Source organism: Lycorma delicatula, chromosome 4 (assembly GCF_047948215.1).
Source record: "Lycorma delicatula isolate Av1 chromosome 4, ASM4794821v1, whole genome shotgun sequence".
Lineage (NCBI taxonomy): Eukaryota > Metazoa > Arthropoda > Insecta > Hemiptera > Fulgoridae > Lycorma > Lycorma delicatula.
Window position 1 is genome coordinate 216,770,638 of NC_134458.1, and position 13,526 is coordinate 216,784,163.

The 13,526-nt window shown below is 30.7% G+C and overlaps 1 protein-coding gene across 1 annotated transcript in view; it reads right to left on the minus strand.

Annotated features, from left to right (window-relative positions):
- The window catches only part of LOC142324284 (uncharacterized), a 46,651-nt gene that overhangs the window by 32,609 nt on the left and 516 nt on the right, over positions 1-13,526 (minus strand). Inside the window, exons 2-4 of the mRNA XM_075365200.1 lie at positions 6,217-6,339; positions 3,219-3,387; positions 415-535 (exon numbers count right to left, since the gene is read on the minus strand). Of these exons, the coding sequence (XP_075221315.1) occupies positions 415-535; positions 3,219-3,387; positions 6,217-6,339 (413 nt within the window). The remainder of the gene's footprint in view (positions 1-414; positions 536-3,218; positions 3,388-6,216; positions 6,340-13,526) is intronic.

A 13,526-nucleotide genomic window follows, 5' to 3' on the forward strand; every position in this document is an offset into this window, starting at 1 on the left:
GTTAATTGAAACCCAACCACCAAAGAACACCGGTATCTACGATCTAGCATTCAAATCCATGTAAAAATAACTGGCTTTACTAGGACTTGAACGCTGGAACTCTCAGCTTCCAAATCAACTGATTTGGGAAGACGCGTTCACCACTAGACCAACCCGGTGGGTAATTATATTCCTGCCTACTAGCTTTAAGTCTGATTTTAGTGTTATTTAATCTCGAGCCTATCATTCTTGAGGAAATTTTCAACCCTAATGACCAAAGTACATCAGTAACACACATATCAACTGTAGTTAAACAGGTGCTCTTTAATTGGATTTGAATCAATGTTACCAAACAACATCTGTAGCAACAATCTGCCAGCTGACTGATTTAAAAAACGAACTAAATTATATTTTAATAAGATAAAATTTTCATACCTGGATTGAAGGACCTGGCATTCTTCGATTTACTGTTATTATCATTCTTTCATAACCATCTGCTGTAACACATTGTGGATGGTTACAATCTGCTGTAGAATTGGGACAGGTTTTGCATGCTCTGTAAAAATAACATAGTTCATATAAGTTTTTTTTTTTATTAATCTTTATTTAATTTCATTTATACTTTGAATGAATTAATTTGTAAATAATGTCAATAGTTTCAAATTGGTCATCAGTTTGTAAAAAAAAAAAATTATAAATTTTATTGTTTTAAATATAATAATCAACCTGTTGTTCAGCAATTCAATTACCAATTAAAATTAAAATTTTTATAGCGACATCAGTTTATAATTGCTGGCATCAGCCAAAATTAATTTTTTTTTTTTTTATTCATGAGCTTCATATAATTTTTAAAACAAAAATTACTATATGATACCAGGAACATTAAAATTAATCAACATTTGTCATTATACAACTAGCCAAATTTTTACAAAAAGGTTTTACCTGAAGTTGAAATCATTTTGTAAGATTTCCTGCTGATTCAGTATTGGATATAGTTGAACCAAAAGTTAAGCTTAAATAATGGCTTCATAATCATAAAGTCATTAGATTAAATGATTTCATAACTTACTTATAATTGAGAGGTAAAGGAATAATTCTACATTAAAATAAAAACATTTTTCAATTAAAGACTGCTTTAGCTTTTTATAACAATTTTTTTATCACAGATTCCAATATCATGTGGTAATTTTTCCATGAACTTTGGTCCTACATGAATGGCTTACATTCAAATAAAGCTATTCTATGGACTTCCAGAAACCTACTTGTTCCATTTCTTGTTATAATTATGAGTTTCTTAATCTCTTTTTAGAAGCTATAGGTAAGACTATTCAGGAAGTGAAAGAGTTTAAATATTTGAGAAGTAAAATAACAGATGATGAAAGAAGCAACTAAGAAATAGTAAAAGTACATCAGGTAAAGAATGCATTTAGCAAAAAGAAAAACCTTTTTACAGCAAATAATATAAGCCTTCAGTTGAGAAAACAATTACTGAGATATTTGTGTGGAGTATTTCATTGTACAGGAGCAAGTCATGGACAATTGGAAGAGAGGAAAGGAGGAGACTTTTGGCTTTTGAAGTAAGGTGTTACAGAAGGATGATGAAGATAAGTTGGATGGAAAAAGTGTCAAACGAGGAGGTATTAAGAGAGTTAACAAAAAGAGAAGCTTTTTGAAACAATTATAAAGAAGAGCTCAGCTAATAGAACACATTCTTAGGCACCAGGGTCTGGTTAAGAGGGTGATAGAAGGACAGATGGAAGGGAGAAATTATAGGGGAAGGCCTCCTCAGTTGGAGTTCATAAAACAGATAATGGATGATATGAACTGTGATACTTGCTGAGAACTTAAGAGAAAAGCTGATTATCGAGAAGCGTGGAGAGCTGCTTCCAACCAGCCTAAGGGCTGTCAACTAAAGAAGAAAAAGAAATTTCTTTTAAATCTTTCTGTCAACAATTGATAATTGCTTCATAGATAATTGATGTTATTAAAACATTCAAAAAATAATAATTTTCCTTATTCCAAAAATAATAAATTTTTTGAAGCTAAAAACTCCTAAATCTTGTTTAGATAATGACCACCATAATAGCGTTGAGTATTGTGTATGAGGGGGATTCAGTTTGAGATGAACTATTCTCATTATGACTTATTGTCATCAAGACTAGACATTAGTCTTAGAGCACAAATATTTGAGCTACTTTTTCTATAAATATAATCTACATGATCATTCCAAGTGAGTTAAGATAAATCAGTACACCTTAGAATTTTACAAGTGATGCTTTTTCTATGCAAGACAATGATAATATTTTCTTATTTTTTATATTTACTTTTAAATTATTTAACTACTTCTTAAAACGATTTATTTTCCTTTATTACTAAATCAAACTGAATGAGGTATTGAGTAGTTGAATTTTATTTAAGAAAGAATCATATAGTGTATTTATAATAATACTAGATCATATGAGTGATGTATTACTTGACTTTATATAACTGATGCTAGTACGCTGACATAAATTAAAAATAAAGCTGTACCTATTATTCAACTCTGTTTTGTTCCAGCTAATATTTTGACACCTTGGGATGATAATTTCTGGCTCTTCCTTCTCCCTCTTGCTTCTTTTCTACTTAAATTATATTTCTAAACCAGTTCTTATCTATATCTGTTATATCTACTTTCTTCTATTTTTGTATGAAAGTTACTGGATTTTTTGTGATTTCCAATTTTTAAACCAGTATTGTTCTTCAGTTAATATCTTGTTTTTATTTAGATGATATTTTGCACCTTCTCGGCACTAATCTTTCACATATTTAAAAAAAATAAATATGTTAGCAGACTTATAGTTCTTTAATTTTCTGGTTTCATTTTTATGATTTGCTAACAAGATTTTAAAATATATGTGCTGATATAAAAACATTTAATCAATAATTGTGTGTTTTTCACAATTAATCCCATCATAAGAGGAAAATTTATTGAAACCTGGATGAAACTGAAAATTAACAAAAGTCCAAAATATGATGGAATTCTTACTGATATATTTAAAAAGGAAAGAAATATTTTGGAAAAAAGACTGTATACTCATATTAATGGTAACCATTATGAAGAAAATTTTTGGTACATCTGCAAGAGAAGTCATAAAAATTTTCCATACAGAGAACAACTGTAAATCAAATCATGGATTGAAAACTACAGCAGAAGAAGAGATTCTAAGCTAATAAAGTATAATTATAGATTTCAGACTCACAATCCCATACTATGATACCGCTCCACTGTAAATCTGTAGTAACAAATCTTTGGTGGTTCATTTTTCCTACATTCTCTTGCACACAAATTGTCTGGATTTGAACTATAGTCGTCATATTTTCCAGAGATTAAATCATCTGGTTGTAAATATTTTTCTAGTGGACCTTCACCTGTAATTTAAATTTTATGTTATCACACAACTATTAAATTAGTTTTTTAAAATCAGTTTTGAATAAATTTTAAGGTTTTCTGAAATAATTATAACAATTTCTGTAACAAGTAGCTTTTTAAAGTTAATAAATGTTGATTCTACAAGATTTTTTGAACATAAGTGTTATTAATACTTTTGTTATTATTAAGACCCAAGTATTGTAATTGATTATTACTACTGATGTAACAAATATATTATTTTAATAATAATTATTTTTTATTATTAATAATCAGAATTGATTTAAAAAAAAGTATTAATAGTTATTGATTTTGCAGATACTTAAATCTGGTGACAAAATTAGTTTTTTAATTTAATTATTTTGTTTAGGAGTTTGAATAATTATAACAGAAACAAAAGTGATCGATTTTAGAAAAAGTATTCAATAATAACTATTACATATTTATTAAATAATATAACCAAAACAGTTGTAAGCGACCTGCCATAAGACACAAGCCATTATTGAAAATGACGTAGCAATTTGGTAGAATGAAGCCTTCAGAAAGTGAAAAGTGAACATCTTTCTCATTACCTTCATCATCAAATCAGACATACTATTGTAAGACATCAGCATGCCAAATCCACTGAAACGCAGTTGATATTTAGCCCTAAATAGTTAACTATTCCAGAAAATTATTTTCTATGGAAACCTGAAGACACCTTTAGAGAATGTATCACGAAGTTCTTCAGGAATTTAACCACCTATTCTACTTGTGCAAATAATGGAAAAACTTTGTACAAACATATGTCCTAAAATCCTTCATTTACAAGTTAGAGCTAGTGAAAGATTTCACTTGGATTTCAGCTACTCAGTGAATTGAGGTGGTACTGAAATTTTTAGGACGTTAATTAAGGGGTAGAATTAGTGATTTCTTATGGTTTTTGACCTGAAAAATTGAATAAAATGAGTTCCAGAACCATATCTGCAGTAGGTTTTGATAAATTTGGGGTGAAAATCAATAAATAATTGGGGTAAAAAATCCAATTTTTCATGTTTGATGTACAATAACTTTGTTAAATGAGTAATAAACATGTAAAACTTTTAGAAAATTTAATCCTGAAAAAATTATGTAAGATTAGTTTATATTAAATAAGTTCTTTTCTGACAAATGTAATAATGTACTGTTTCTAAATCAAATTCTAATTTTTCTAACCTATCTTTGTTTTATTCAATTTATCTTATACCATTTTGTTTAGAATTAAATTTTCTACTAGTTTTATTTAAAAGTTTTACTCATTTAACAAAGTTATTATATGTCAAACATAAAAAAATAAGGGTTTTTACCCCAATTTATTGGTTTTCACCTCAGATTTACCAAAAACTACTGCAGATACGGTTCTGGGACTTATTTTATTCAATTTTTCAGGTCAAAAACCACAAGAAATCACTATTTCTAGTACATAATTAACGCCCTAAAAATGTCAGTACCACCTCATTTCACCAGAGTAGCTAAAATCCAAGTGAAATTTTTCACTCACAAACGAATCATGTTAGAACATATGTTTGCGTGAACTTTTTCCATTATTTTCAAGAGTAGAATAGGTTATGAAAGTTTCGGGAGAACTTTGTGATTCACTCTGTAAATTAATTGTGAGTTTGATCATTGCAGATCAAGTATTGATGAAATTTTTTAACTAGAAGTAGTAACTTATAAATACGTAAGAAAATTATTATTAAAATTTACTGTGTGTTTGCCCATGAGAGTTAAAAATTAAAATTATTACCTGAAGTCAATTTCATTCCAGACTGTAGCCAGGAAGTCAGGCGTTACCTCTGCAGCTGCAGCATTAATTTGAAGTCTTAGCTCAATAAGATTAACAGACAAAGGTGGTACATAAACTCGATCTTTAATGAAACCCCACCAGATAAGATCTAGCAGGATCAAATCTAGGGAGCAAGATGGCTATGCAATTGGACCTTCATGACCAATCCATTGACCTGGGAATTGAGTATCCAGAAAATCTCAGACTTCTAGGCAGTAGTAAGTTGGTGCTCCATCTTGCTGATAGTAATAGCATCCATCTTGGTCATTATCATGTAACTGAGTAACTGTGTAACTGAATTAGAAAATTTTGAAGCATGTCCAGACAAATGATACCATTTACGGTTGCCTCCTGGATGAAGAACAATTTGTCTCAATGAAGTTTTGCCAAGAGTAAATTGTAAGCTTACTAGGAGGCTCCCTACCATACTCTCTATGAAAATTATTTTGAACTGGAGTTGTTAACTGCAAATCGTGAAACTAAAACACACAACGAGCACATTCTGCACCAGTAAATGTACCCATTTTTAATAACACAGGTGACAGAGCTAGCAGCCAAATTTGGTAATAATGAACTGAGCAAGTCAAAACTTGATGTGTTTTCCATCAATTCATGGTATATTTCTTATACACTATTAGTTGTTCACTTTGCCTTGTATTGCACCAAAATATAAGATAGTATAATCAGTATATCAGTGCTGATTACTATTTTTTAACTGTTGAGAAATAAAATCAAGGTATGATAATTTAATTCTACTATACAGTATTACAGGCATCATATAAAAGCTTTTTTACATCATAAATTTATGCCTAAACATTTTAGTTGATTTATATATTAATTCAGATCATTATCTATTTTAAAAGCAAAGAATTTTTTTCAAGTATAAATTTTTGGCGATGAATCATAAATTCCATTATAGTATATTACTTTTTCACAAAAAAAAAAATATATATATCCTAGGTGATGAAGTATGATGAAGTAAAATGATACAGAAACTTTTAAAAAAAGAAAAAAAAACCATACTTACGTGCTAACTCCTCACAGTGACCACCATCTCCATCATCAGGAATGTACGGAACTGGTGGGTCTTGTTCTACTATTTGGTTAAGTGTAGTACTTATGAGTGTTGCAATGGTAATAGTTCTTATTACTGAAATTTTAAAAATTTGGTTAATATATAAAATCTCTTTTGTAAAAACTATTCTCTTTGGTTTTATTTAATTTAATTGAAAAGATTTAAATGGAGTAACTTTATAAAATATTATTAATCAATTTATGAATAGTTTATTTTTTTTTAGATGATTATCTTACTATAGAAACTCAAGACTTGTATGAGAAAGTATAATATGAACAGATTAGTAAAGAATGAAAAATAGCAAGCCGTTTTTTATTGAAGTGGTAATACTGTCACTCCACTACGGAGGTCGGCTTTTTTCATTATAAGAGTTAAAAAAATTTTCCTTTTTTTTTTTTAACTTGTAATTATTAAATATTTTGCTTAACAATCAACAATACTGTCAGTCAATTTTCATTGATAAATTTTATTTACAGTAGAAATAAAATTCATTAAAGTGCAATAGCTAATTATTATATTGCAAAAAAAAAAATTGTGATTAGCTTAATAATATTATTATTGTTTTTCTTCAGGGTTATGGGTATCTACTGCTGTAGTCATTAGTCCTTTTCCCAAATAAAAAAGAAAGAAAAAGGGACAAAAACATTCCTATTTTTATAAAAAGAGCTAGAAATTACTCAAGACATCCTTAAAAATAAATATATTAGAAACTTTAAAAAAAAACATTAAAAAAACAGTCCTCTTGATTTTTTTACAGTCTTCTCTTTTGTTTATTGTCTAGCTTTATACATAGGCCATCCTTTTTTTACTCTCTTTTTCCATCTTTCTTACAGCCTTTACCTCTGAAGACTGTATCTGAGATCTTGGAGATGGAATCTTCTTCTTCCAATACCACTGATGGTGATGAAGAGGATGGTCTAAGTAACAGATAATCCCACTCAAGTGGAGCAGAGATTATTGTGTTCAATTTTAGACTGTATGCACTCCCTGTTCAAACTTTTTGGTCAGCTGAAATGCTTGCCCTCTCTTTTGGAGTCCTCTGTGTTTTTGGAGGCTCCATAGCTTTCTTTTCAACAGTTGCTCTATACAGGATCTTCCATATCTTGAGTTAAACATGCATCTCTCCCCAGGCTCAGACTTTTCCTCCATTTTTGCCACACCTTTCTTCATCTTATGACTGGTTGAAGGTGCATATTTTGACTTTTCAGATGTCTCTTCTACATCTTTTCAGACAATGTCCACTGGTTTCTGTATCTTGGCAGGTCTTACTAGATTTTCTGAAAACTTTCATTCTTCTATCTATGATTCTTTCAATCACAGATGTGAGACTTGATGCAAGAGTAGAAAGCAGTTGTTCTGCATTGACCTTTGATGATGAAAGGGTAGCAATTGTTTATGCATAAGTCGACATAGGTTGAGGTATTTGGTTACTGATAATTTTTCTTGCTTCCAGGTAGCTGACTTTTTGTAGTATTTTCATCTCCTGAATTGCAGTTCCCATTTTATAAACCAGGCAGTTTCTAGAATGCCAGTTGTTGTTGCTTACAGTTGATATAAAGAGGAGGATCTCTGCATGCTCATCCTCATGACTTGCCTCACCACACATGCAGATTTGCTGTCTTTTGGATCTGAGTGATGTGTTCAAAAGCATCAGTATTTGAAACACTGCATTGGCTGTGGTATAAAAGCTCGCATGTCCAAACAATGTATACCATCATGTACCTTCTCAGGCAAGTTAGGTCTATCAAATGTCAGAACATGAGAAGTGAAAGTAAGAACCTTGCCATTCATTCTCATGGTCAATCTTCAGCATTCAGCCACACCCAGACTTGATAGTTCTTTAACCATTTCTTCTTCTGTGCAATTGAGCAGATCCTGACAAACAGCAACCCCTTTGGATGAATTAAGGGTGCTATGTGATATGGTTTTACAAGCATGGAGAATTCAATTATCTTCTTCAAAGCAAGAATTTTCTGCATTTGGCTGTCATTTACAGTTGCCTCTACATACAGACCATTAAAAGTTTTGTGGTTTCTTTTACAAGTCCACCAATGTACACAGAAATCTCACAAGCAATCAAGAAGGGCTCACTTTATAGAAGTTACCACTCTCTCTTCTATAAAATGACTGGGGCTAGGTGTACTATTTACAAATAGCTGTTGTTGATTTCTGAGTTCATTTCTAATCTCACTGAATCCTTACTTTTTTTTCTGTTTTGCTTCTAGCTGTTTCTAGAAGAGTGTGTTTCTAGAAGAGGGTGTTTAAACCTCTGCCAAGTTTGGTTGTTAGATTCTGCATATAAGATTTGTCCCTTTTGTAGCAAGGCTAGTTGCTGGAATACACCTCCACTCCATAGCTACCAACTCTGGAGGTCTGATTCAGTACTCCGGTGGAACCAGCATATGTCCTGGCAAAGATGGATGTGCGATCTTTGCACTGATACCAGACCTCCTATTCATCAAAGCTTTCAGGATTCCCATGCATCAACATACATGGACACCTTACTACATTCTTGCCATTGCAGGGCATGCGGACTGTGGAAAAGTCTCTGTTTCACCTGCAATAACATTGACCCTGGCTGCCACATCGCTAGCAGTAAAGGTGTGCTATGTGTACATTACCAAAATCATTTTCAGATGAACGTGATCTGCAGGTGGCCGACAAATAATTTGAATAATGACCTGAAGATGGAAGTCAGGTCAAATTAATGATCACATTTCCAAGGAAAATACTCAAAGCCCTGTTAGCCAGTTAGATGTATTGTACTTATGTACAGCTGTTGCCTCCCTGGATATGGAATGTAGATGGTATGTTCCAGATGTGGGGGTTGTCTACCTCAGGCCAATATTATTATTATTGTTTTTTTTCTTTGAGATTATTGACATCTACTACTGTAATCATTAGCCCTTTTTCCCTAACAAAAAAAACATTGTTTCCCATCCTGATAAAATCACTAGTGAATTAGTCAGAATACTAGCCTTGTCAGTCAGATCATCCAGAAATGGATAGAACATTAAAAACCCCAAAACAAACAAACATAAGATGACAAGAGTGTATATGGCCCTTGCCACTTAAAAACACGCAATCCATTTCTGAAGAAATGTCTAATCTATCAAAACAGCTGCAAAGTCATACAAATATTAAAATTACTCATCCTTCATTAAATTCATCACAGATTTATAAAGACAACTCTACATTCCTAAAGAACTACATTCCTATCTTCTATAACCTAGGTTTACCCTTAGACCATCCTTTTTTTCTTCTTTTTTTATCTTCCTTAAGACCTTGACGTTGTCTTCATGCTTTCAGAGACCTTGTAATTTTGCTACGTAAAATCTGTGCTAGACTCTGGTGGAGTTTGCCCGCTTAAATTCAATAATCAGACTGCTGTTGATGCAGAATATCTTTATGAAGCATTCAGGAGGCATTTTCAATTGATTAATAAGCCTTGTCTAGCAGATGTTTGGAGAATGGATTTTGGGTTGTTTGTTGATGACACTGCTGTTGATATTCCGATTAAAATGACTGAAGATATTGAATCTTGAATCCAGACACTGCATTGACATACTGCAGCTGGTACTGACTCTGTCAATACCAGCTTTGTTATTAAGGGTATCTGTAGTTAAACTGCTCCTGGTCTATTTTGGATATACAATTTCAGTCTGTGGTCTGGTATTTTCACAAGTAATAGGAAGGGTGTGCTTGTTTCACCAGTGCTGAAAAAGGGTGATCCTCAGTCTGTGGATAATTATTATCGTCTGATTTCTGTTATCACTGTTGTTGCCAAAGTATTCAAGAAGTTGGTTTATAAACATCTTCATGCTTCATTAGAAAAGATAGTCTGTCCGATTCAGCACGGGTTCCATGTAGGAAAATCTATGACAACTAATTTAAGAAACATGCTGCTGTTTACTGCTCCAGAAGTGGAATTGGATTCCATTTCTGGAATGGGATTCTGGAATTCCAGTCAACAAGTTGATTTATTTCATTTATTTTGGCTTTCATAAGGCATTTGACATCGTGTCTTATGATTTACTTCTGTTGCAGCTTGGCTGTTTGGGTGTTGGTGCTACGATGTTGATCTGGTTGCGGAGCTATATTACAGAGACCATTCCATGTAAATGTTTTAGAGAGACTCTCAAATGCGTTTAAGGCTGTACTAGCAAGCTAAATAAGTATGGTTGGCCTGTAGATATATTTCATGTTAAACCCAGCAATATAATGGATATATTTGAATAGGCTTTCTTACTGGCATCTTGTTATGTACTTTTTTGTATTGTTAGTGTTTTAGTACCTTGCATGTTATTGTCAGTCTTTGGTTACCACATTACCAAGCTTTTTGTAGTTTGTAATGTATTGTAGCTAAGTATCATATTTATATTCAGTTTAGTGTTCTGACATTCCCCTGTTATATATGTTCCCTGATAGGACTAGTGCATACACCAAGGTTTTATTTAATGCACTGCCTTCAGATTAGAGTAGGTCACTCAACTTCCTTGTTTGTTAAAGTTTTTTTACAGAGGCTGGAGAGGCTGTAAGGGGTGATGTGAAAGCCATAAAAAAAAAATTATTATTATTTATTGCTCAAATTAACAGAAGAAACTAACCACTCAAAAAACCAGGTATATAAACCAGACTATGATGATTATTGTTATAATTAACAAGAACTGAAGGGGAAGGTAATAAGAAAAAGCAGATAGAAATCTATTTAAAACAAAAAATCAGGGAAATAAAATGGCATTATTTAATTAATATTACAGTATATGGAGATCTTCCTAAACATCACTCTTTTAAAAAATTGATAGAAGGTAGATGAGATGGTTGTATAATATGAATGAATAATCAACGACTGTAAATAAATCTTGGAGACAGAATCAGTTAAAGAAAAAATAGGAGCAACCAAGAATGGAATGGAAAAAGCATCTCCTTTTCTTATTCGTTCTAGATGTAAAGGATAGAAGTGGAAGTTTACATGAGATTAAAAAGATTAGCTTTAGATTGGGTACAATTTAGAAAACGGATTGAGTCATTGATCCTGTATGGCAAATTTACAGGAATGATAAATAAAAATAAAAATATGAGAACATATGCCATACAAGAATTAAAAAAATATATATCATTGTTTGATCTTCCTTCTTTTTCCATTAATTGTTGTCAAATATAAATTACAACTTTCAACTTCAATCATTAATTCTCAAAAATCTTTTGTTTCTATTCATCTTTTGGAATCATTTTTGACACAATATAGTCCTAGATTTTCCTCTGGGTCTCTATTCATTTAATTGTAGGTTAGACATTTTTCTTGCCATTGTTTTGTTTTGCTGGATATATTTTTACATGGTTGAGTTGTCTTTATTTATCTTAATTTTCAGTTTTTATTTTAATTTGTTATCATTAAGTTGCACCATCTATTGAGGTTATTAACCATTGCACTGGAGTTGATTAATAATAAATTTTCCAGATCTTAGACAAAATTACATATTCCTTGTATCCAGTGTCTATAAAGGCAAGCATGGTATCACCAGTATTAACAAGTCAGTTACGCTTCAGTTTTTCACTAATATTCTGTCGTCTTTTCAAATATTTGTACTTCTGTATTGCTTTTATGTGATGTTTTTTCTTCTTGACTTTGGCAAATTGAGTTAATCCTTTTTTCTGAGCTTTTCTGTGAACCTAATATAACACTCAACAGAATAAAATTTTTGTTCATTAATTAAAGTAGAAATTAAAGAAATAATCCAATTTAAGGAATAGTGTACTCCTGTTCTCTACTTGATAAAGTATGATATGATTTTATAATTTTATATTGGTTACATTACTTTTTTATTCATTAATGATAAAAAGAGCAGACTAGAAAAAATATATTAGTCTTTATTATGCCTCTTAACAGGTTGACGGCCACACTGAAAAATGCAACATTTCCAAGGCTGCTATACTTATTTTGCTAGAAATATTCAACAGTGCTGCCATTTTTGTTTTTCAATTTCAATAATGGTTTTATTACCCTATCACTGATTTTTGATACCAATTTCACTTTGCAACTTCACATTTTGAAATATTCAAAAATAAAGTTGAGACATCAATTTGTGTCTCATAAAAAACTAAAATTAATTCATATTTTATTACAACACATTTCAATTATTTTTATTTTGCTTTTATTTGGTGATTTGCAAAAAAAACATTCTTTAATTTCAAATTTAAAGAAAAACTTCTGTGCTACATACAACACAAAAATATACAGAATTTTATCTTTAAAGTAATATGAATTTTGATACAAAAAAATTAAAAATAAAATAACAAATAATAAAATAACAATAAACAATACAATAATTAAAAATAACAAAAAAAAATTAAAAAAAAACAATAATATTGCATCTTAAGTGTGACATTACCATGAGACATCCATTTGATGTCTCATAGCAGTATTGGATTGCAAAACTTGAGACATCATATGATGTCTCATAACAACAATGGATAACTGGCTGAGACATTTGATGTCTCATGGCAGTCAACCTATTAACTAACTTATTGTTTCATTGCAACTAAACTGTCCAGGAAATGTAATTGTGGAATATGCAAGCAAGGATTTGAGGACCTGGTACAAAACAGAAATTTCTAAGTAAAGAAAGAAAGTAGACTGATAAATGATGCAAACAGATCAAGCATGAGCTAAGATCCTCTTATATATTTTTACTTAATATTTTAATCAATGATTAACTAAATTAAACTATAAATTTTTTAGAATCTTTCCATTAAAATATTTTGAATATCAGAATAATATCAAGCTGTATTCATATAACAGTTCAAAACTAAGCAATTATAAACACAAAAAAAAATTTTTGTTCATTTATATAGATCATTTTGTTTTTTTTTCGCTTAAATTATCTGGTAAATGTTACAGTAAAGCCGTAGGAATTTCTAAAAAAATCATCAAATCCATACATTTGGTGGTGTAAGGTTTGAATTTTTTAAAAATAAATATGGGTTGAGTTGAGAACCTCGTTTCTTTATTAAAATACTAAAAATAATGAAAAGAACACTTTTAAAAATTAACAGATATTGTTTAAATATTGCATTTAAAATTTTCATTAATGAAGTATCAAACCATTTTATTTTATTATTAGTGATATTAGGCGTGCTTCTACTAATAAGAAGATTAGGTGGATGAAATGATAGTTGAGAAAATGTTAACTTTTTCAAGAATTGAACCTGAGATCAACTTCTTTAGAAGTTAATTTGTTAACCAGCTATGCTCTGTATAT